Consider the following 26,578-nt stretch of genomic DNA (forward strand, 5'->3'; position numbering starts at 1 on the left):
GTAGGTCATATCACAAAAAAGACTAGAGGCCTGGCGGCCTTAATAGCGACGCTGGCGGATTTGAATAGCAACGAATTTAATTTAATATAAGTTTATTGAGCACCAATATACAAGAGTACAGAACATAAACAATTAAAAAAATGGCCAGGGCCATTGTGCTCACCTGTCGATATGAAAGGGAGAGTATGAGGAAGAACTTGTCATTGTTAGGGGTTAATCAAGCAATAGTTGAGGGATGGTGTGGTTTGTTTTGAATGAAATGGCCAGGGCCATTGTGCTCACCTCTTGTGAAGGGAAGATGGATGAAGCATTAGCATGGTTTTATTAATGTAAGAAAGAAATGAAGTAATGTTTTACAATGAAAAAATACATGAGAGATAAAATAATGCGTTAAGTTGAATTTAATTGAGGTGACTACAGGTATCCTTAGGGGAGAGTCCACTATTAACATTTGGGGCCCTGCTGGCCAAACTGAGAATCAGAAAAAGACTGCAGTTTAGTCTAAGAGTATAGGGGTACATTCGTACCAAGTTAGGGATCTGTAGCTAAAGCAGTGACAAAACGTGCCGTCATTGTAAAATGGCGGTGCCATAGAAAAACTTTGACCTCTGTGACCTTGAGAAGTAGGTCAAATCAAAAACCCACATTTATGAAATGTATCCTTGCTAGGAGTACCTACCATAAAAATGTTATGAAAATCAGACCACTATTAAACGAGCAATCAAACATTTTAACTTTGGACATTAAATTTGGCCCCCGGGTGGCCAAACTAAGAATTTTTCAAGATGCCCGCCTGGCACCCATATTGGCTTTCACATTTGATAAACCAGATGTAGAAATTACATAATTGTGTACGTCATAAAATAGGGTTACCTGGTGGTAAAATCAGGAATTGAATCGGATCCGTCTCCTAGGTATCATTACATAGGGAAACATGTACCAAGTTTCAAGTCGATAGCTCCAGCAGTTACAAAACGTGAATTGCTAATGGACAACGACGGACGGACTCTTGTATTAGGGACACACTTGGAAGTGACAAATGCCATCCTTAATAGAGTGGTGGCCTGATTACAGAGGTCATAATGAATGGAAATAGCCTATTTAAGACTAAAATCAGTGTCGGGGAGGGTGTCCTGCTAACAGAGGACTTCGCTATTAACCCTTTCGCTGCGGATGTACGCCAACTGGCGACTCAAATAAAAATGTCTATCGTGCGGCCGTAGGCCGGTTGACGAATTCGCCTATTTTGATTCCTATGTGTTATAGACTGATATGCAGTACTGTAAATGTCTGATAGATGGCAATAGTGTTTCATTTATTAGTGGTCCTCCATGGAATTAGAATGGTAGAGAACAATAGAAATTTTGGGTTCCGCAGTGAAAGGGTTAAGGCAATACTCTGATTACATCTTGTCATGTGCAAAATACAAAGATTCAAGAAAAACCAAACTTTGAAGAAATCGGCCCAATAGTTTTTGCACAGCGACCCAATTAAAGGCAGTGTCAGTGACATTTACTTATGAATCCGACTATAGGCCTAACCATGGAGGTTATTTATACCTCCATGGCCTAACTATAAAAGCACTGATGACAGCTGTGCCACACTTTTATCATTATCATCATCTACTTTGGATGACCTTTCTTGGGGCAGTGATCGGTAACGGTGAACTCTTTCCGACCCAACAGGCAAATGTTTACATTCGTGGACCTCCGTGTATCATGGATTCATGTGTATACTAACTAACACCGTTGTTGTGTTGACACACCTACTGACTCTGACTGTGTACATTTCTACAGCGACGAAAAACGATCACAAAAATGGTTCTTTTTAAGCACTCGTGACATGTTTACAAAAATTAAAGCAAGTGTTTTTAGTAGAGGTTTACCTAATGAGTAGCGTCTGGGTGATTATAAACCATTAACTTGTTTTTAAAAGCCCACATTGTAACGAAAGGTTCCGGCTTGACGCTAATCGCCCAGCGGCCATTTTGCCATACTCTCGAAACTTTGGGATCGTCAAATGCAATGGAAATCACATAATTTCTGACACACACTGCTACAATTCATCATTTTATTGTTCTTTCACAGTATTATTACGCCACCCCGATTCGCAAGCAGCTTGTACCAACTGGCTCTGCGTTGACTATCCCCATTCCAAGCCGAAGAACAGTGTGACAAGTTTCTCATTTTACATTCCAATCACAGTCAAAATTTTCTAAAACAACCGGCAATGAGGACAAACTAATAATCTCAAACCAATCACAAGAATGTAATCAACACATACGACCTCATCCGAAGAGCAAATGATTAAGTTTTAGCATTGATTCAAGGTGATTTAATTCCTTCTTAGTCTCGCTTCAAATTCATAAAATGGCTGTCTTCCATACTTGTAGTATGCAGATCTAGTGGCGCAGTACAACACTGCGCATCTGGGATACCCGCGGATTGCCTCGAACCGCGAAATTCAAAACTGCTGGCAATGTGCTAACTGACATTTTTGCACAATACCGCCACCTAGTTATATGAAACGAAATTAATCTATTTAATATCGAAACCTCTATATCAGGCCGACCTCTAAAACTTAATTTTAAACTTCAATCTGCTGGAATAAAGAAAATGGGCTTTTTTAACCTGGACCTACTTACACCTGAATAGTAGGTCACACTGACCTAAATCTGTGTCAACATGTAGAGATGCCCAATAGGTGTCTACATATCAAATTTACAGAGTCTATGACCAATAGCAAAAAAACGTGCCATGATCAAAGAAATTTTAGAGTTCGACCTCTGTGACCTTGAAATGAAGGTCAAATCAAAAACCCGTGTGATATGTGATGTACCTTTATTAGATACACCCACCATAAAATTTTCATCGCTCTAGCTTTAACCATAAGCTTCAAAATGACAAAAATAGGTTTTCAAAGAGCACCCCCTATATGGCAGACCAGCGGTCAAATTGCGCTGATTTTCATTCTGAAGGAAGGTCTTGCCTAGGGGTACCCACACACCAAGTATGAACTTTCTGGGTCAAGCGGTTAAGAAACGTGCCACGATTTTGTCAAAAGTTAACGACGGACGACAACGACGATGACGACGACGACGACGATGACGACGGACGCCAGACGCCGCGGTATCGTATTAGCTCACCTGACAGGTGAGCTAAAAATCAAAGATTTAGTACAGTACATAGATATACATCCAGATCAAATTTGGTTGCAATCCAATCATTACTTTCGGAGTAATAGTACTGTGTTTATTTTTCAAGATGGCTGCCTGGCAGCCATATTTGATGTTCGAACGGCCGAAATTTTAGGGGTGGAATAGAGAATCCCCAGATACATGTCCACACTGGTTTAAAACCTTCTAGCTAAAATTGATAGGAAACATGCTACTGTTCAGTGAATCAGCAAACTTTGACCTCTGTGACCTTGAAAAGGAGGTCAAATCAAAAACCCGGAGGATATATGATGCACGCTAGAAGTACCTACCATATTTTTTTCAAAATTTCCCGACTACTATTAAGGGAGATATTGCATATTTTCACTTTTAACGTTTGGCCCCCTGGTGGCCAAACCATGAAACGAATCGGACCGAAACTTGGTCTCCAAGGTGTCATTACATAAGGGTACATGTGTACCAAGTTTCAACTCAATAGCTCTAACAGTTACGAAACGTGCCCTGCTAACGGACGACGGACGACGACGACGACGACGGACGACGGACGCCACGGTATGGGATAAGCTCACCTCTGCTAAGAGGTGAGCTAAAAATACAAACAAACGAAGGAAGGAACACAATGATGGCACTCAATAGGGACACCCAGAGGGATCATAGACCCATAATAGGGGTCCCCTAAAATTAATACATATAATGATAAAAATCAATCAATATTGGACTTTAAAAAAAAAAACAGGCATAGAGAGATTTAAAATCTACAGTTAGCACATCTACAACGCCCAACCCATGTGCACGCAATGAGATAAATGACAAGAAAAGTGCCTTCCTCCAATGGTGTTCAAGTTGTTTAGTAAGTCATCAAAGTAGATCAGGGTAAACCTACCCTTAAACACTTTTAGTTTGATATCAAACACGGATGACACCTTTCGTTTTAACCGTCTCCAAGTAGGGCAGTTGGTAATGAAAATGGGTTAGCACAAACCTACTGTTCATTATCTTTAGTTCGATACCAAACACAACTACTTTAGCTAGAACAGTCTTAAAGTAGGGCAGAGGGTCATAAAAGTAGGTCAGTGCAAATCTCTCCTTCATTACCTTGAGTTTAGATTAGTTCTTGTGTCACTGCCCTAGTCCCTCCCATAAGGCTACAAGGCAGTCTCTAGATTGTGACATGAGGCATGATGCTGTCTCTATCATCACCCTCTACTCTCATATCAATCAGGCTACAATGCGGTCTCTACTTGATTGTGACATGAGGCATGATGCCGTCTCTTGCATCACCCGCTTCTCTTGTATCAATCAGGTTACAAGGAAGGCTTATTTGATTGTAACATCAGGCATGATAACGTCTCTTACAACACGCTCTTCTCTTATATCGATCAGGCTACAATGTGGTCACTTACTTGATTGTGACATCACCCTCTTGTCTCATATCATTGAGGCGACAATGCAGTGTCTTGCTTGATTGTGACATGAGGCATGATGACGTCTCTTACATCACCATACCCCTTGCCTGACCTCTTCTGAAAAAGTGCTCGACTTTCAGTTGTGGGACATTTTTATGTAGAAACAATTTGGTTTCCTGGTATCAAAAGGTCAGACGCAGTGCCGTCTTTACACTGGCAGATAAACTAGACATAAAGACCTCAAATTGTGCTGTGGATAATTTATTTTCTGAGGCATTTCCCTCTCTCTCGACCCAGGGTCGAGCGCCACAGTAAAGGGGTAGGAATTTTAACTCGACCTAAGGTCGAGCATGACACTAGTAAGCGTTAAAGGTTGCTTGTTCAAGAGTTTAGGTTTAATAGGCAAGCTTTATTTTTTGATATTATAATAAATAAAAACTCAGAGATGCCTATTCAATTTCAAGGCTTCTTTATTCAATCAAAATACAGCAAAACAAGACGTGAAGGACAAATCAGCTAATAGATACAGCGTCTTCTTTCTCGATCCTGTCAATCTCATGGCTGACTAGTTGATTGGTTTCCTGTCACCATTTCCACAGCATGCACAGCAACACCACTTTGCCTGTGGAGACCACCGGAATGACTCGTAGATAATAGACTGCATCATCCTGTAAATATGAGAAAAAATAGCACTTTGCAAAAAAACACCATCAAAATAAGATACTTATTATTGACATTCCCGATTATGTCACAAAAACAACGAGTAGTCTGTGCTGATACACGAAACCGAGAGAGGATATACAACCCTGTATGGCTCGCTGTTCATGTTGGGTGTACGGTAAAACATAAATGTACAAAAAAAAAAAAAACCTGTGGGATGAAATGGCCAGGGCCATTGTGCTCACCTCTTGTGAAGGGAAGATGGATGAAGCATTAGCATGGTTTTAAATGTAAGAAAGAAATGAAGTAATGTTTTACAATGAAATTACATGAGAGATAAAATAATGCGTGAGTTGAATTTATCCCACTTAGCAGCATTTCAAGGCACTCTTAGGGGAGAGTCCACTATTAACATTTGGGGCCCTGCTGGCCAAACTGAGAATCAGAAAAAGACTGCAGTTTAGTCTAAGAGTATAGGGGTACATTCGTACCAAGTTAGGGATCTGTAGCTAAAGCAGTGACAAAACGTGCCGTCATTGTAAAATGGCGGTGCCATAGGGAAACTTTGACCTCTGTGACCTTGAGAAGTAGGACAAATCAAAAACCCACATTCATGAAATTTAGCCTTGCTAGGAGTACCTACCATAAAAATGTTATGAAAATCAGACCACTATTAAACGAGCAATCAAACATTTTAACTTTGGACATTAAATTTGGCCCCCGGGTGGCCAAACTAAGAATTTTTCAAGATGCCCGCCTGGCACCCATATTGGCTATCACATTTGATAAAAAATCAAGGATTTAGTAGAGAGTACATAGATATACATCCAGATCAAATTTGGCTGCAACTGTATTTATTCATTGTTGTACTGTGTTTATTTTTCAAGATGGCTGCCTGGCGGCCATATTTGATGTCCGAACGGCCGAAATTTTTAGGGTGGAATAGAGAATCCCCAGATACATGTCCACACTGGTTTAAAACCTTCTAGCTAAAATAGATAGGAAACATGCTACTGTTCAGTGAATCAGCAAACTTTGACCTCTGTGACCTCGAAAAGGAGGTCAAATCAAAAACCCGGAGGATATATGATGCACCTTTCCTAGAAGTACCTACCACATTTTTTTCAAAATTTCCCGACTACTATTAAGGGAGATATTGCATATTTTCACTTTTAACGTTTGGCCCCCTGGTGGCGAATCGGACCGAAACTTGCTCTCCAAGGTGTCATTACATAAGGGTACATGTGTACCAAGTTTCAACTCAATAGCTCTAACAGTTACGAAACGTGCCCTGCTAACGGACGACGGACGATGACGACGACGACGACGACGACGACGACGACGACGACGACGACGAACGACGGACGCCACAGTATGGGATAAGCTCACCTCTGCTAAGAGGTGAGCTAAAAAACTAGTGAAGTGGTGGGGGGGGATAAATTAGAGTTAAATTTGAAAGAGTTCACCCTTATTTACTAACTAACGTTCACCTTGATAGAGTTTGGACACATGGCTTGCAATGCATACATACTTCCCTGTACATATGTTGCAGTGCATTGCATTTGTTCATGTACCTGTACCGGGTGTGTAATGTATGGTAAATAATGTAGGCCAAGTTTATGCAGCTCCTCGCGGTTTTGCATATCAGCATAGACTGAGAATGGCAGTTTTATTGTTCGTTGAAAATACCTCGCAATTTCAGCAGACTACTTCGTCGCTATTCTTTGTGTACTCTGACCAGTGTCACTATCAAAGGTCTACGATATCATTGTTATTTTGACAAGAACATGAGAAAACGTCAACTTCTTGTGAAGCGGTCCGCCATGTTTCTTCATCTAGCGTTCGGGTTTGTTTTGATTATGTCGATGATGTTTATAAATACAAAGAGGCTATTCTAATAACAAAGTTTTGTCTGGATTTCTAAGTCATTTTCCTGCAGTTGTTATATCTATGTGTCACAGATAATTGTGAAGTATTACGATTATTTCATTCTGATGATTGGGAAGAATTTTTTGCAGCACCATTTTGTGTATAAAATATACTAAGGCGTTCATGTGTGTTTTGATCTTCGACTTCGACTCAATGACTGAGCAAATTTAACGAGACAGAAAGCCAAAAACGGTAACACTTCCTTTGTAAAAAATGGCCAGGGCCATTGTGCTCACCTCATGTGGAGGAAAGATGGATAAAGAGCATGGTATTGTGTCATGTAGTGTTAGGTTTGATGTAGGTCCAAGCAATTACAATTTCCCCAAAATGGCCAATTTACATAACATTCGACCTCTGTGACCTTGAAAAGTAGGTCAAATCAAAGAAGACCCGGGTGACACATTGAATGGTTGTTAGAATTAGATGTACCTATGATATAAAATTGGTGCCAATCGGGCAAGTCATTACTAGGAATAATGGCATTTTGAAGAATTTAGGATTTGGCCCCCTCCCTGGAGGCCAAACGGCAAATCAGATCGCACCAAACTTCGGTACCTGAGATCACCTGACCAAGGGGTACATGTGTACTTAATTTGTGATCAATAGTCATTGGAGTTAAGAAACGTGCCATAGTTACGGCCTGACGGCGAATTTACGCCATTTGACCTCTGTGACCTTGACAAGAAGGTCAAATTAAAAACCTGTGTGACATATACTGTATGGTGGTTAGATGTACCAATGATATCAAATTGGTGGCAATCGGGCAAGAAGTTAAGGAATAATCACATTTTTAAGGTTTTTGGATTTTGCCCCCTGGTGGTCAAGTGGTGAATCATATTGGACCAAACTTCGGTCCCTGAGATCACCTGACTAAGGGGTAAATGTGTACCAAATTTGGTATCAATAGTCATTGCAGTTTAGAAACGTGCCATCGTTACATCCTAACGGCCAATTTACACCATTTGACCTCTGTGACCTTGAAAAGGAGGTCAAATCAAAATCCCGGAGGATATATGATGCACCTTTGCTAGAAGTACCTACCATATTTTTTTCAAAATTTCCCGACTACTATTAAGGGAGATATTGCATATTTTCACTTTTAACGTTTGGCCCCCTGGTGGCCAAACCATGAAACGAATCGGACCGAAACTTGGTCTCCAAGGTGTCATTACATAAGGGTACATGTGTACCAAGTTTCAACTCAATAGCTCTAACAGTTACGAAACATGCCCTGCTAACGGACGACGGACGACGACGACGACGACGACGACGACGACGACGGACGCCATGGTATGGGATAAGCTCACCTCTGCTAAGAGGTGAGCTAAAAACCTACGGGAGTCATTCTATACTACTATTCTATACTTTTCAAATAACAGTTGTCATGGCCAATTGTACCAATCAAATCAAGAGAAAATACAGAGAAAACTCACCCTGGTTGTCTGTCAAAACCTCTACCATACGTAGATGAACTGAGCGCATGAATCTGGGTTTCTCTATGTGTCTTTTATCGGCAATATTAATAAGAATTAGACAAAATAACCCCACAAAACGACATGTTGACATTGAGAATCAAAATATCGGGAAAATACCACTTTCTATCTGCTCGTTATGCACAATTTAGATTGGAACTATGTTTTGAAATGACGTACACACTCTATGTACATTCGCAAAATGGCCATCACAATATCAGCCTCGGCTGCAATGCCTTAGGGCAATGCCTTATGTGAAGCGCGTTCAGTACATTACAGAGACAGGTAGGATCAAGGCTGTTTTGCCAGTTTTGACCAGACGACAATTTCCAGCTTAAAGGGTAACTCGTGTAAAATTTCACCATATAATGTTTTAGCTGTTTTTGACAAATGACTACGTCAATTTCTCATAAATCGGTAAGGTTTTCGAATCGAAATGCACATTTTCTAGAAATTGATGGTTTAATCCTGCCCGGATGGCTCGCTTTGATGCCGTTTTAGTTGATGACGTCACAACATGAACATTTTCGCGGTCGCTGTGGTTTACATTCAGCGATTTTATAATAAATCTAATCAAAAATGGAAAATTTGAGCTTTACATTTGTGATCAACAATTAAAAACGGACGTATTTCCGCAAAGTTGTAAATCACATCATAGTATCACTTTAAAATCTGCAAGTTACTGCAAATTACGGGACGTTTAGTCTTTCTGCAGTGAATAGCTATAATCCTATCGAAACAAGAGTTCAAAATATTGGTATCCTGGCACATTTCCTGGCCCAGCTACAGCAAATTCAGATGAAAATGCAACTATTTTGCTGGAACTACTTTCGGCAAGCTCCAGTACAAACCATAAGCTATGCTGCAATGCCAGCGTAGCTCAAAATTGAGTCTGGGCATATTGCCCAAAGCTACCATCACAACAAGTTTTAGTCATCTAGCCCTAGCGGTGACGAAGCGTACCCGACTAACGGACGACGTCGGACAAGGATGGATGTGACGGACCCCAGAGGTGAGCTAATTATAGACAACCAGTTGGGGCCATAAAACCCAGCTCCAGGATATGAAAAAGTGTTTTACCTATGACTTGAATAGAGTAAGCACATGTTGACCAGGCCATTACAGGTACCCTGTGGTTGTCATCATCTGGATTTACATCAAGTCCAACCTGAAAAATACTTGACGTATTATATTGTCTCCATATATATGTGTAAGATGATTCAGCATTCATTTTGTTTTTATACTTCAGTACTACTACAAGATGACTACTTTAAAGACTCTAGGTGCCATTAGAACAGATTCCGTCATTCTCTCCTTTAGCACCAGATGTAGCTCAGTTGTTTTTTGAGATATAAGCCCTCAAAGGTACCAAAGTTTATGGGTACCCCACAACAAAGGCGATTCCATTTTATGTGAATCAATGAATTTGGATGAAAATACAGTGTTTCGTTGCAGCTGGCAGCTCTCAGTCAAACACTAGGCAGGTGTCAAGTTGGAGGATGGGTTAAGCTGATACTCATACCATATAAAATCCATCAAACTCTACTGCGTTGCATAGAAGCAATTGCAATTTTTCCCTTATCAGCAAAAGCCCCCTGGTAGTGAAGCCATGAAATGAATGGGGCTGACTTTAAAATAGCACCCCACCACACCATGCATATTGATATGCTATTCATATGAAGAAAAATTACCTTAAAGAAGTCTTAAGTTGGGGCATTTGCATTGTTAGTCAATGGCCAAAACACAAACTTTAGAAATTTGACCCCTGCAGCAATGAAAATTATGTCACTTGAGTTTTATTGGAACAACTGCAACTATTTTGTTTTCAGGAAATGATTACATGTAGTAAATCTACGAATTTGATTGATTGGGACACTTTGATTAATTTCATTGGGACACTTTGATTAATTTCGATCTGATCTGATTCTCGACTTTGTCTTCGATGATATTTTTTTGGTAGGTATTCCAAGCAATCATACATCATATGTCATACCGACTATGGTTTGACCTACATACCAGATATATAGAATGTTTCTTAACCAGGATAAATGTCCTCCCCACTAAAGAAATAAAAGATGAAATATTGTGCAGAATCACTTTTTTGGAACGAGACAGTTCGCCAACAAATATATCTCTATCAAAAAAAGCTCTTTTAAATATTGTAAAATATCTTTGTAAAATTTCTGTTCATCAAAGTCACTATTTTCAAGAGTCAACCATGCTTCTAGTCAGAGTAGTCCTAGCTACACAAACAATGATATATATACTAAGCATAGTATATATACTCGTAATTAATCTCTACTTTGGGTGACACAAAATGTATTATTTAGAATGAGGCTTATTCATGCACCTTCGGTTTTGTAATAATCACACAAAGCAGCAGTGACCCATATCCTTAACCCAAAGGAGGTGTAAAACCCTACTGCCCACTGTTGGATTAATGCGTAACTAGCCATTCCGATCAGGCTTCAAAAGCTAAATATATGTAATAGGGAGGGCCGCTGATCTATGGAACAGCTATTGTTTGGGGTTTCGGAATTAGGCTCACCCCTTTGGTCGGAAACCATGGACAATCTCGAGGGAAGATAAAACAAAATCCGAATCGGGATCAAGGGCTCTACAGGGTGGCCCAGAATTATTTTCCCTCTCATAATGGATATGTTACAGAAGGCTAAATAGTACGATACAAATTGTCTGTATTTACATTGGTGGTCATTAAGGGTTAAATTCTATTGAGAACATTCTCAGGGGTCAACATTTGAGTGAAACAGCTTATGTTTTAAAGAGTACAGATTAGCCATTTGAACAGAATTTGTGACGCAACTTAAACCTTTCGAACATGCACATCTTGGGAGGGGGGACGTTACTAAATAAGGTTTCAATACGCTTAGCACTCGGAAATTATCAGGGATCGTACTGTTTGTGGGGCTTGGTAAATATTTAAGGAGCTTGATTGCTAGGGTATATCATAACTTTTTCCGAATCCGAGGTTTTTTGGGAATTAACTAGAATTTAATGTCAAATTATAGCAACCTCATGATTAATTCTCGGGGTTTGACCCAAACTTGGGGGAGTTTCTAGCTGGGTTATCCTCTGTTGGCTGGACCAAGGAGGATAACTTGCCAAGGATTTGGGTGTACGAAAACATAACATGGCTTTGTAATACTGCTTGTGTTGTTGTGGATCGGTTGGTCTGGAGAAAATTGTATATAAATGGTTGATTTTTGGAACCTAGATTCGACTTGGACGAGACTTTAAGAGAGGCATAGAAACTTTTCAAGGATACACTACTCCACCAACATTCTCCTCCACAACAAAAATGTAGGGCCAATTTCTCTGTTTCCGATCATTAAATTAGCGTAAAGATCAACAGTCCAAGGTTACTTGTATTCATAAGTGCAGCTGACCCAAGACACCTTGCTAAAGACTTGAGGTCAAGTTTTACGTCCCTGACTCTCAGAGTCAGTAAAATTTAATAGATACACAATAGAATTCTCTTGTGCAAGCGAAAATGATTCTGGGCCACCCTGTAGTAACCTAATGGATATAAAAGAAAATCCTGAAGCAATTTAAAGTTTGAGTGTTTACGTTATCAGTGACGACACATGAACTTTTGAACTTTGACCTCTTTGACCCTGAAAATTAGGTCAAACCAAACACTCCTGTGAAATATGATGTATCCTCAGTCGATACACTTACCATATAAACTTTTCAAATTCTGCTTTTATTGGAACAAAATTGCAATTCTTACGTATTCAGAAAACACCCCAGAGTAACAAAACCGTGAATCTAATGTATCACAGTGCATAGTTATTAATAGCACATGGAGCATGCTATACATTCATCACTAAATTAAAATGAAAAGAAAGTGTTCGAGCAGTTTTAAGTTAGAATGTGTTGTTGTCAGTGAATGGACCAATCATCTACTTTTGAACTTGGCTTTTTTTTTTCTTCAGCAAACCCCTGTTTGTAAATTCTAAAACACCTTGATTTATATTGAACTGCAGTTTACAGTGTTTGCGTAAATGTACAGAAGCGTATTAGTGCTAAGTGAAAAAAAAGTTTCTGGCATTAATGAAAAAAACTTTTTATCACGTACGTTCGAGATAGTATCACGTCATAACGTGATAATTCGCGCTATTGCGTAAGTACATGATACTAACGCGTAATTACAAGATAACTATCACGTTATTACGAGAAAACTATCACATAATTACGAGATAACTAACGCGTAATTACGAGATAACTATCAGGTTATTATGAGAAAACTATCATGTAATTACAAGATAACTAACACGTAATTACGAGATGACTAACCCGTAATTACGCGATAAGTAATACGTTATTACGCGATAACTTACACGTATTTACACGATAAGCTCATACTAACCTTATCATTCTCAAAGTTCATGATTATGATAGCTGCTGGTCCTTGCCCGAGTCTTTTATTCAGGAAATTGGCAATCCATTGAGTCCGCCATTATAGAGTTCTAGTATTAGTGTGTCGCCTATCTGTGTGTACATCCTCATCCTGAGATTCAGTTATCGCGTATTACCGGTTAGTCATCTCGTAATTACACGTTAGTTATCTCGTAATTACGTGATAGTCATCTCGTTATAACGTGTTAGTCATCGCGTTATATCGCGTTAGTTATCGCGTAATAATGTATTATCGCTTAATTACGTGATAGTCATCTCGTAATAACGTGATAGTTTTCTCGTAACAACGAGATAGTTATCTCGAAATTACGCGTCAGTTATCTCGTAATTACGTGACAGTTTTCTCGTAATAACGTGATAGTTATCTCGTAATTACACGTTAGTATCACGTACGTACGCAATAGCGCGAATTATTAGTTACTATGTGATACTATCTCGTACGTACGTGATTAAAAAAAAGAATTTCATTAATGCCAGTCACTTTTTTTTCACTTGGCACTAATACGCTTCCGTATAAATGCACCATGGACCCACGAAGCCTCTTTTGAATTCAGCGGTTATGGTAACGCGAGCAAAACAGCTTGAATCAAAGTTTATGCATCCCAAGTAAAATAACTTTTGATAAAAAATGCATACATTGAAATCAAATCAGTAGGTGTCATTTGAGGTGTCGTTATTGGTTATACCATAATCAAGTCCATATTGCTAATTGATCATGTTGATGCCGTAATAAGTGAATGTCCAAATGTGTCAACATATGGAAGGCAGGAAGGAAGGAATTAGTTACGAAGAAAGAAAGAAAGGACCAACACAATTCACACCCATCTCATAAGTTCTGCAGTCTAATTAAAACAGCACAAATCCATGAAAACGACGGTTCTGGGACTATTCCCCCCAGTCAATTGCTCCCCAAGTCAATTTGAGAATTCCCCTAAGTCAAATTGCAAATTTTTCTAAGGGTAATTTTACTGGGGGGGGGGGGGGGGTTTTCCCTTGGGGGCAATTCTACAGGGTGCAACTTACTGGGGGCAATTGACTAGATGGGATTGTCCAGGGGGAATTGTCCCAAAAAAAACAAGCTCTGAAAAAATGAAGGTTTAGAGTTTACTGTGAGATTGAAATATTTCCTTACTGAATAAGCATCCCTGCTGAACTTTCTGATCATTTCATTGATTGTATCACTGAAGTGCCCCCTTGGCTCCAACACATACTCATAGAGGGCTTGGAAGTTCTTGGCCACACTGTCTGCCATCATTTTGGTCACGGTTGGTAATGGACATGGTTGCAGCAGGAATAACTCTTCTGGAATAGGGGCAAAATAATTTGTCAAGTCATGTTATCAAGACATCCACACATCAAGTTTAAATTATTAAATCAAACTCTTCAAGTACATATGTATGTTTGAGGATAAATGCCAAAATAATAAAAGATATTAACCATTTTGTAAGTGTAAAATTTTTATTGAGCCACTCTGTAGAGGTAGTCAGCCAGGGAGCTCTGCTTAGTCCATCGGTTTGAACATACAAATGTATACATAACAATGAGCATGATAACCAGTTAAAGATTGTGACATCAGATACATCTTACAAGTTGTAATGATTCCTTTGACTGTCACAACCTAGTAGACAACCTAGTTAAAACCTGTTAACCCTCTTGCTGCCAGACCTATTCCTATAGTTCAACCTCTTGGGCCCGGGCCTGTTTTGGCGAATTACAAGAAAAATGCATGTCTATTCCCTTAATTTTTGCCTCCTCTCCTGTAAAAGCTACAGCTGTGGAGTAATAGAAAAGTTTGTGGAATTTCTCCTATTCTTGAAGATGGGCCAATCAAAAAGATTATAACATTTTTCTTTTGAGTAAAAGCATGCATTTTTCATCAAATACATGCAAATTTTGACAAATGTATGAAAAAAAGTTTTATTGCAATTTCTTGAAAACTAAACACGTCAAACAAATTCACAAACATGTTCATTGTACTTTCCTTCATTTTCAAAAATGAAAGTTAACTTTTTGGTGGATTTTTATAGTTTTTCTTCAAGTTTCGCAAGATTCAGAGAAATGTCACTGAAAATCAACCGCCAATATCTCCGATACTTTGTGTAGGACCTCATACACATTGCAATGAGACTATCACTAAACAGTTTACATGTATGGCTTGAGCTGTTCGCAGCGAAATGTGAGACTACATTTGTGTTCGCCGCTCAGAGAGTTCGGGAAAATGTCTTTGTTATTTTGTGCTCGCTGATCGGCGAGTTCGGTAGCAAGAGGGTTAACCCTTTGATCGTGGAAGTTATTGTAAGGCGATGAGACACCAATTCCCCTTTAAACTGCCCTAGCACCTGTCAGACATCGGAAAGGGGCATGGGGGTCAGGATCTGATCAGAATATCATTTCTTTTGTATTTTATAAAACTCTAGGACTATTGACATAGCACCGATATTTATCATGTAATAGCGACCAACACTTTTCTGATTTTCTTTAAAGAAATTCAGCTCCAAAAGGGTTAAAGCCAGGATGTAGGCCTTCTATTTGTCACATACCCTAAATCCACTAATTCGTCAGACATGCTTTGAAAAACAACAAAATTTGCAACAAAAAGTAAGTACAAACGTCTCCAAAACCATAGAAAGTGTCCACAAGGAATGCCTTTGCTTTAAAAAGAAGTCTGCGCAACTTAAAAATCCCATTAAAAGTAATGCCTTTTGTTATGTCATGACGTTCGAATTCCCCCACTCTTGCCATTCGACATCGGCATGAAGTCCTGACTTGGTTACCTCAAAACTTACGTTTTCATGACAACAAGAGGCCCAAGGGCCTGGCGCTCAGCTGGATGACCTAATGACATAGGACTGAGGGTGTAAAGTAGTAAATATCAGCTTTATACTACTGTTTGAAGGTCAAGAGAACACGTTATACTACTAAGATTTCCAATGCAGAGCTGCCAGCTGGATGAAATATGATTGAACTAATCAGCCATGGTATGTAAATATTACAGGAGGCAACAGAAGATATCCCTCGTTCAGTATGTTGTATCGGTAGCTTTACAGAAAAGAAGTGTCAGAGAGGATGAGACTTCTCCATGGACAACTGTGGTATGTCCAGGCTTGGTTGTACAGCACAAGGATACAAAATGCTGTCTGTAATTGAGGGGTATCCTGATTTAACAGAGGTCAAAATAAATAGAAATGACCAGTTTGGGACTAACACCACTGTCTTTTTTTTGATAAGGTAGAGATTACAGGAGTCAACAAAATTAATTTTATTGAGAGAAATTGACCTGTCCTGCAGGTGATTGGAATTTACAATACAAAGGGTCGTTTTTATATTTGAAAATCCCTTCATAATCAAGTGCTACCTCTGACTAAAACAGCATCCATAAACAATAGACCACCAATTTGACCCCAGCTCCTAACTGCGGGAAAATCCAAGTCCAGCAACCAAAAGTACCAAAAATACATTTTTGTTTACATTTGAACTGCACACATGCGTTTGTTTACAATTTCCCGCGAAATCTCGAAAATCAGGTGACCTGCAATCATGGATTGAAAATAACATTTATCTGGGTTCAGCAGGTCAGCAGGTATACCGGCTGTTCCAATCATCCCCCTACAGCCAGCTGTTCAAAAGGTAATGTTATTCACCCCACAGGGAGTGCAGGTAATTGATTAAGCCCCTGCATAACTTAACAGCAATGGCTTGGCTTCTGTGAGTGGTAAGGAGAATTGACAGTGTCCGATTAATGAAATGGCCAGGGCCATTGTGCTCACCTGTCGATATGAAAGGGAGAGTATGAGGAAGAACTTGTCATTGTTAGGGGTTAATCATGCAATAGTTGTGGGATGGTGTGGTTTGTCTTAAAAAAATGGAGTTAGTCGTATTGTTTTCCGCGTGCACATGTTACTGACGTTGGAATAAGTGAATCGTTATTTGTGGGAGAAGCTGAGAGATGTTTTCTGGCCAATTAAGACGGGTTTACATGTGTCTTAGCTATTCAGTGACTATTGAAAATAAACAGCGCATTTACATTTTGTAAAACCTGCTGTCATTGGCCGAAATTTCAAATGAATGGGATGTACCTGTGGAATTGCGTGTGATTACGCTATCTTGAAAGGAGTATTTATCCTCGGCTTGCAATTAGAGAGAAATGTTGAAAAATATGATACAAGAACAATTGAAGCAAGGAATGCACAGTATAGAATATGATGTACTGAGTAACTAGGTAGCAGTTTGTATTCATTTTTGAGACAATAACATAGTTACAAGACAGCCCTATAGTCGGAATGGATTCATAAGTAAATGTCACTGCCCTTTTGGGCCGCTGCGCAAAAACTACTGGGCCGATTTCTTCAAAGTTTGGTTTTTCTTGAATCTAATTTCGGGACCCAAGAGGATTTTTATATTTCAGTAACCATGGTTACGAAGAAAAATTTTTTTGTATGTATTGGTGTACATTGACGTAGTGTATTGATTTTGACATTTTCTCCTCTGTACTGCTTATTTCTGGATGCATTTTGCTGAAATGTTCAGGTTAATTTTTTTTCGTGTGTATCTTTAAAGCTGCCAAGTTTCATTTAGAACTATCCATCAAAAAAATCGGGCCCTCCAGATTCCCCAAAAATGGCCAATTTTTTTCTTTATAATTTGCAAATCTCTAACCTGGAAATTGTGTTGGGTCCTGAAATTAGATTCAAGAAAAACCAAACTTTGAAGAAATCGGCCCAATAGTTTTTGCACAGCGACCCAAAAGGGCAGTCAGTGACATTTACTTATGAATCCGACTATACTACTTAGGCCTATATAAAAGCACTGATGACAGCTGCGCATATGCAGCAGTGCTACATTTTCATCATTATCATCATCTACTTTAGTCAACCAGCTCAGATGACCTTTCTTGGGGCAGTGATCGGTAACTGTGAACGCCTTCCGACCCAACAGGCAAATGTTTACATTCGTGTCTCAGCTCCGTGTATCATGGATTCATGTGTATACCAACACTGACTGTCAGACTCCGACTGTGTACATTTCTACAGCGACGAAAAACGATCACAAAAATGGTTCTTTTTAAGCACTCGTGACAGGTTTACAAAAATTAAAGCAAGTGTTTTTAGTAGAGGTTTACCTAATGAATAGCGTCTGGGTGATTATAAACCATTAACTTGTGTTTAAAAGCCCACATTGTAACGAAAGGTTCCGGCTTGACGCTAATCTCCAATGACGGCAGCGGCCATTTTGCCATACTCTCGAAACTTTGGGATCGTCAAATGCAATGGAAATCACATAATTTCTGACACACACTGCTACAATTCATCATTTTATTGTTCTTTCACAGTATTATAACGCCACCCCGATTCGCAAGGCAGCTTGTACCAACTGGCTCTGCGTTGACTATCCCCATTCCAAGCCGAAGAACAGTGTGACAAGTTTCTCATTTTACCTTCCAATCACAGTCAAAATTTTCTAAAACAACCGGCAATGAGAACAAACTAATCATCTCAAACCAATCACAAGAATGTAATCAACACATACGACCTCATCCGCAGAGCGTATGATTAAGTTTTAGCATTTATTCAAGGTGATTTAATTCCTTCTTCGTCTCGCTTCAAATTCATAAAATGGCTGTCTTCCATACTTGTAGTATGCAGATCTAGTGGCGCAGTACAACACTGCGCATCTGGGATACCCCGACGGATTGCCTCGAACTGCGAAATTCAAAACTGCTGGCAATGTGCCAACTGACATTTTTGCACAATACCGCCACCTAGTGATATGAAAAGAAATTAATCTATTTAATATCGAAACCTCTATATCAGGCCGACCTCTAAAACTTCATTTCAAACTTCAATCTGCTGGAATAAAGAAAATGGGCTTTTTTAACCTTGACCTACTTATACCTGAATAGTAGGTCACACTGACCTAAATCTGTGTCAACATGTAGAGATGCCCAATAGGTGTCTACATATCAAATTTGGAGAGTCTATGACCAATAGCAAAAAAACGTGCCATGATCAAAGAAATTTTAGAGTTCGACCTCTGTGACCTTGAAATGAAGGTCAAATCAAAAACCCGTGTGATATGTGATGTACCTTTATTAGATACACCCACCATAAAATTTTCATCGCTCTAGCTTTAACCATAAGCTTCAAAATGACAAAAATAGGTTTTCAAAGAGCGCCCCCTATATGGCAGACCAGCAGTCAAATTGCGCTGATTTTCATTCTGAAGGAAGGTCTTGCCTAGGGGTACCCACACACCAAGTATGAACTTTCTGGGTCAAGCGGTTAAGAAACGTGCCACACAGGATACGGACGACGACGGACGACGAAGGACGACGACGACGGACGACGACGACGGACACAGGGCTATCGTATAGACTCCCCTAACAGTGAGCCAAAAATCCCTCATTTCTGCTCCGCTGAAGTAAATTTTTGAATAAAACCAAGACGTTGCATCAGGGTAAGGTGTCACCACCATTCATGCAAAATTTCAAGGCGATCCAACGCCTCTAAGTGTGACTTTATTCGTCCCCCTTCTAATATTATTATATAGAAGATTTAAACCAGCGATGACGTCATTTCTGGTGATTCCCTACGTTGTCCAATGAACGCTTTTTAAAGTGTGCCATTTGGCATGCATTAGCATGCAATGTATTTTATCAGCGCTGACAATTGCCGAACAGAATGCCGTAGCTCCGTCAATTTGCAATCAATTTTTATGGGAGTAACATTATTGTGTTGCTTAAAACGTCTACTTTTTACTCATGTAAGAATCGTATTACTAAAAACTAATATGCAAACAGAATCATGCCGATTCACTGCACATACTGTGGGAATTCTCCACTTCAAAATACATCGCGAACAGAGCGTGCACTTCCGATATCGTTTTCACAGAATTGTGGCCAAATTTTCAAGAACTAATTTCTGAAAGTATTCCCTTAAGACCTTATGACTACCCACTGAAAAGAACTAGTGATAATATCGCCTACTTGACTACTTTTTAGCAGAAAATTGGTTACTTGTTGCAAAATCAATCTACCATCTTTACACTGGTCACAGTGGCCATGCTGAAATATAGCCTGGTTCCCTGGCCAATTCAATGCGCAGAATACAACTGCGCAACTATACGTCATAACCCAGGCTTTTGAATCGTCCAAAAATCTGTCAAATGTGCCTGTAGCGCCAACTGGCGGTGAAAACTAAACTAATTCCATTACAAGTCAAAATGAAAAATTATTAAAAAATATTCGGCCAGATTTGAAAACAATATTTCCTCTGTGGCCCGAGGTATAAAGGAAAGAAGTTTAAACTTCCCGATGACCTGATTCGCCGAATGTAGGTCGGATCGCGCTGATTTTTGGTTTCTGAGTTCCCCTTGGGCTACTCCTAATTTAGCAGCGTCAACAAAGTGCCTAGGTCTTACGGTTACAAAATGCCCAAAATTGACATGGAAGGATGGCAGGATGGCAGGACGGACACCATTCCCTTAGTAATATTACCAGCTTCGCTGACTTTGTCAGCTGAGCTAAAAACCAATATTGCCTTTTAATCAACATTTTCTTGGTATTTCTGGGAATATATGTGGAATATGATCAATATAAGACTGCCCTCGTGTGTGATCCTCCTCACCAGATTGCACTTGTTAATTTTCTCCAACCCGAAAGCTCTCAACCTGCGGTCTCCAGTTTTCTAAAGCTGGAGAAAATCTTGGAATCTGGCGACTCGAGCAGTATTCTTATTGAATTGCTATGCAATAGCTTTCAATATATACCCTAGTGATGTAACCTCGGACAATGATGTTTAATTATGTACATTACCAATACTCCCGGAACAGGCCCTGCGTACCAAGTTAGCGGATAATTGAAATAGGTTTGCCGGAAGGGGCGACATCAAGTATTTTAAAAAGCTATTTTTTTCTAGCCAGCTACATCACAGTTTGTTAATGCCTATATCATCCCGTCTGAACCAATATATAAAATCCACGAAGTTCAGGTTGTGACTAACCAGCAGGGAGAGGGGGGGCACAACTTCAAGTTCGATCTACCAACCCAGTGGGAGGCAGAATGTTAATTGAAACAGCTGGGGAACCCCGAGGAATAGCCGGGGTTTCGGGGAAATACCCTGCCTATATGACGTCACCATAGTGCTTGGGACTTACTTTTCCAAGTTGAAGTAACATTTCGCAGCTTGGTTACAAAAACTGCACTGACTTTGGCAATAGATGTCTTCACTCAACGCGACAAAAAGCATACTTTCCTGCAAGATCTACTCTACCCGAAATATATCAAGAGGTACTGTTTAGGATATTTAATAAGTTTTTACAATATCGAATTGTTAACTCTCTGGTGACTTTACCCCCAGTTTTCGCATTCATAAATGCTAATATTAATTAGTCCAGAAAATAAAATTGGAACAACATGAAATTTGTGTTTTATCCATCATAGCAACAGTCTCCATACTTTTGGGGTAAAAGTATGTGAATAGGGGCAACTGGATTTTTTTAAAGCCCCAAATTTACTGTTTTTGCTGTATACCAATGTTCAGTGGTTTCTATGGTAAGAGGCCATTAAATGACATTAAATATATTTTTAAAAATCATAAAGAGGAGATAGTCCCCTTCATCACAAAAGCTGAATTACATCAATTGTTCATGTTTTAAGAAATCTACAGGAATTTCAATAATTTGTATCAATCTCATAAGTTTCCTTAAATTGGCGTATAAACTAGAGGCCTACGGCCAGAGAGCTTCGCTTGGTCCATCTGGTTGTACATATATCTTCATACAAAGAGCATGATTACAATTTATGGTTGTAACAGTAGGTTAATCTTACTAGTTGCAATGGTGATCCTTGGACTGTCACAATCCAGTAGATGCATGGTCAAAACCAGTAACTGCACTCAGGATGATTACACAAAATCCGTTGAAGTTCAGTCGGAGACAAACCAGTTGTCACAACATAGGGACAGCCAGTAAAGGCAGTCCTGACCTTTTTTATGAATTCCTTTGAAGTTTAGGTTGTGAAAAAAATGTCCACTCATTGCATGGCCATCACCTTAAGCAAGCAGTAAAAGCAGTGTGGGCATTTACATTAAATCCTTTATAAAGTGCTGGTTAATACCAAACAGTTGGATGCATAGTCACAACCTAGGGACAACAAGTAACAGTCTAGGCCTTTACACCAATTTCTTTGAAGTGTACGTGGGTTGTGACAAACTAGTCCAGTGAACACGGTCCAGCCGAGGCGGGGGCAACCTTTACATCAGGGACAACCAAACAATGACCAAGTCCAAAGGGTATGATTGATAGCCCGCATTGATAGCGAGTACAAACTAAACTGCCACATAATGTTTTCTTTATTGTGTATTACAGTATTGCAGTCAGTGACAGAAATAGAATGAAATACTAGAATCTACTGGTTCTTCTGATGACCGAGTGAGCACTGATGTTGAAAAGCAATTGGAGGTGCTAAGTGTTCGGTTCCATGAGTGATGCTCAGTTCCTCTCTCGATCATCTGTGTCCTTGAGGTGATCAACGAAAACGTTGAAATGCAGAATTTCTTTTCATTCATTTAAAGTGGTAAAGTGCAAAAACGGACACGATGGTCCATTATGGGGACCGACGAAATAACGATGGCAAAAACCTGACTTATTTCTTGTTTCTATCGCGAACAGTCAACAACGACTTTTCAGCTTCACTTACAGTTTTAAATTGCCAGCGAAGCTCATGGAATACTGTAATTTCTACGTTAAACCCTTTAGTGCCAGACTACTTCTAGAAATCGTGTGAAGTTTTTTCTCGATAAGCTGCTCAACGAAGGAGTTGTGGTTGCTGCGCACTAGTGGCAAAAGTGCCGGTCGCTTTTGTCAATATCGACTGACATTGACATGAGCAAGCAAAATAGTGCTCGGTTAAATCTCTATTATTTACAGCTTTTGATGTAACATTACGCCTGTAAACAATCTGGAGTGTTTTATGATAGTTCTTTGCCATGATTTTGCCAGTAATTTTGATGGAAGTGAGCGAAATAAAAGATATTAAATTGATCTGTCAGGAGTTTTCTACAATCAATGGCGAGTGTGAACTTTCGTTATAGCTATGGTCCTCAAAATTGTGTTAAAACACTGCATCAGGCAAAGTTAACTCGTCAGACGACAAGAAAATGGTCTAAAGAATAGTATGTTTGCGGTATAAGTTTGGGTGATTATGGTCAGGACGTGCATCTTTTGAAGCAAACTTGTTGCGGTGTCACAGATTTCGTGCTTGAGATTTAGCGAATCTTCGCCGTTGCAAAGTGTGGTTGTGTCAAAACTACCCAACATATCTCTGGCTAGGGTTCATTATATATATATATGTTTATTCATACTTTCAAATTGAAGCGTACAGTTACAATTACAAATGATTGTGCTAAAAAGAATACAGAGTTGGGTGCAAGCGCAGAAATACATCAACAATCTGTATATATAAAGTATAAATGTTAACCCGGACTGTAAGCACCAACATACTAAACATATACCATACTGTTAGATCAACATGTACACACGAATGTATACATGGTATACAAACCTGTAAAATTATCATCAAAGATATTTATTCTAAATTCTTAATAATATCAATGACCTTCCTTGATCAGTAGCACCTAATTACTGTCTGTTGGTCTTGTATAACTTCATAAGCAAAATAAAAGTGTTTTCTCAATGTTTTATTTTACAGGTATGATCCACAGTGAGTGAGTGCCAGGGATCTGTTCCCACAGTTTTTAAACCCTTGTAGAAAAAAACTGTCAAAAATTGAAAACACCTGAATAAAACATTTCTTGGTGATTTTTTTTATACTAAAGATCTCTAGACAGTGAAGGCATTGTACAGACCAATGTAATCAGCAGTAGTTGCGATAACTAGGCTAATAAGACCATAAATTAGTGCTTTCACCCCGAAATTCAGCAATATCAGACCCCCAAGCCCTGTTTCTACATCTGTACCATTGTTATAAAGGCTGAAGAGAATACCATACACTGGGCGTAAAAAGGCCTGCCCAATACGGACGGTTCCACAAATGCGGCACAGGCTGGTGGCTCAACCCACAACGTACAAGGTTGGTGACCTGTTGCGGAAAGTGCGTCTTTTTAACGCGTTTTGGTATGGCGACCAGATACTGGCTTATTTTGCATTATAACACCTGCTGCACCTACGGTATTCACTCAAAACTAATCCCAACCAGCTACATATTTGCCTCGTCATTGTAGCTGAACTACATATTTACAGCCTACAACCTAATTACATTCAGAAATGATTTCAGGTTTGGAGTATGCAACGATGTACTTTTTTATTCATCATACTTCCCGAATAATCATTGGTTACATGCGATCATTCTGTTTCACGTTCTGCAGTAAAATGGTTAATACAGTGAAACATTTAGCAGCATCTTTAAAGATGTTTTCCAACATTTAAAGGTTTTCTTCTGTACCAGCAAAAAAACAGTCTTAAGTTGAGATCTTGTCGCATCCGACATAACAATAACTTTACAATCAGACAATTATAGCTGGTGTAGAAGTAGAAATGTCCCCCTGGAAAATATTCATGTCCATTGCCCTTGTATTGCCCTATTACGGATTAGGGCAAATGAGCGTCATATGACCGTCAGTGCATAATAGAATCATTTGCTCCACGGACATTATTTTCTAAGAACATTTCAAACTAGCGCACGTAATTCTTTCAAAGCGTCCCCAAGCCAAGAACAATTTACGTCTGAATTTGTTGGCGAGATTGTTATCATGACTACCGGTAGCCAGCACTGCTCTTATGTTTGATCCAAGCATTTACCTGCAGAACTCGTGGCGGGTTAACCAAACTCCAATTACACTGTCTGCTGGTTTATAATTTTTAGCCCTTCAGGCATACATTCGAGGAGATATTCAAAGACATATTTAGTGGCATATACTTATTCCTCATTGTCAGTGTTTTCATTTTTACTACAAAAAATCCCCTACAATTAACTGACTTCATTCATTGAATTACATTCTTAATTAATTCGAAAAAACACAATTTTAAGTATTGTAGCGCCATTTCTCGATGAATTTTAATTCTGTTTGTTAGAAATGTCGGTGTTAAAATCAGTTGCTACCATAGTATATAGGGCGATTTATAAAACAAAATATAACTTATAAGAATTAAATGGGATTTAATGAATTTAAGTCGCATTGTATCAACTCTAATGACATTTAGCAAAAGTCATATTTAAAACCTTGAAAGTATAGATATCAATGAATACATTACAGCTTGCAGTATTCAACTCTGGAGCATGGCGCTGTAAAATGGATTTGAAAGTATAATTTTCTTGTTTTGCTAGTTTTTATACCGAGGGATACGACTAAAAAAATGAACCTCCTTGAAATGTAACAACACTGGTATCACTGGAAAGATCTGCGAATATGCATCAATATGGTTCCAGCCCAAATATTAAGAAAGTTACAGAATTTTGAAAATAAGAAAGTCCGTTCACTTTGGACCCCTTCGTTTTAATGGAAAAACACAGAGTTTAACCACTAAAAAGGAACTTATTCACAAAAAAGGGCTCAGGGAGGTCGGCCAGCCAAACCACCCCTCACGACAACAAACATTGACCAATACACACTGTAGTACTCTGGATTGAAACAAGAAATGATATACTATCAAATAAAGTCATAAACTAACCCCTATTCTCCATACTGGATTTTACAATTCAGCTAGTCTGGTCCATCCCTCAGAAACCCCCCAAGTTCATAGCTTTTGCGGTTTAGGAACATACCAGTTACACTGAAATAGCAAATTTACGCCACTTGACCTATGTGACCTTGAAAATTTGGACAAACCAAAAACCTGTAAGATATGTGATGTATCCTTGCTCAGAGAAACTACCATCGAAATTTCATCGAAAACGAGTCACTCATACGAGAGATATCACACTTTTTAGGTTTCCACTTCTGGCCCCCTGGTGGCAAAGTCAAAAATCATTGTCAGCGGTTACATGACATAGGGAGTCATGTGTACCAAATTTCAAGTTCATAGGTTTAGTGGTTAAGAAAGGTGCCATAGTTACACCCAAACAGCCAATTTACATTATTTGACCTCTGTGACCCTAAAAATTATGTCGAATCAAAAACCCATAGGATGTGTGATGTATCCCTGCTAGGAGTACCTACCATAAAAATTTCATCAGAAACAGGTCACTAATAAACAAGATATTGCATCTTTTACCCTTTTCAGTTTTGGCCTCCTGGTGGCCAAGTCAAGAATCAGATCACACCGAAATTCAGTGTCAGCGGCTATATGACAAAGGGAGTCATGTGCACCAAATTTCAAGTTCATATCTTTAGGTGTTTAGAAAAGTGCCATTGTTACACTCAAACGGCCAATTTACACCATTTGATCTCTGTGACCTTAACCCTTAAAGCGCCGAATTCACCAAATCAAGGCTTTTTACCAGCGCCGATTTAACAGAGGCAAAGTTGGCAAAATCTACATGT

The 26,578-nt window shown here is 39.2% G+C and overlaps 1 protein-coding gene across 3 annotated transcripts in view; it reads right to left on the reverse strand.

Annotated features, from left to right (window-relative positions):
- The window catches only part of LOC135485750 (E3 ubiquitin-protein ligase UBR2-like), a 650,469-nt gene that overhangs the window by 142,424 nt on the left and 481,467 nt on the right, over positions 1-26,578 (reverse strand). For all 3 annotated transcript variants that reach the window (XM_064768146.1, XM_064768147.1, XM_064768145.1), the window contains 2 exons: positions 14,215-14,384; positions 9,723-9,810 (listed from right to left, as the gene is read on the reverse strand). In XM_064768146.1, coding sequence (XP_064624216.1) covers positions 9,723-9,810; positions 14,215-14,384 — 258 coding nt within the window. The remainder of the gene's footprint in view (positions 1-9,722; positions 9,811-14,214; positions 14,385-26,578) is intronic.

Source organism: Lineus longissimus, chromosome 3, assembly GCF_910592395.1.
Source record: "Lineus longissimus chromosome 3, tnLinLong1.2, whole genome shotgun sequence".
Classification (NCBI taxonomy): Eukaryota; Metazoa; Nemertea; class Pilidiophora; order Heteronemertea; family Lineidae; genus Lineus; species Lineus longissimus.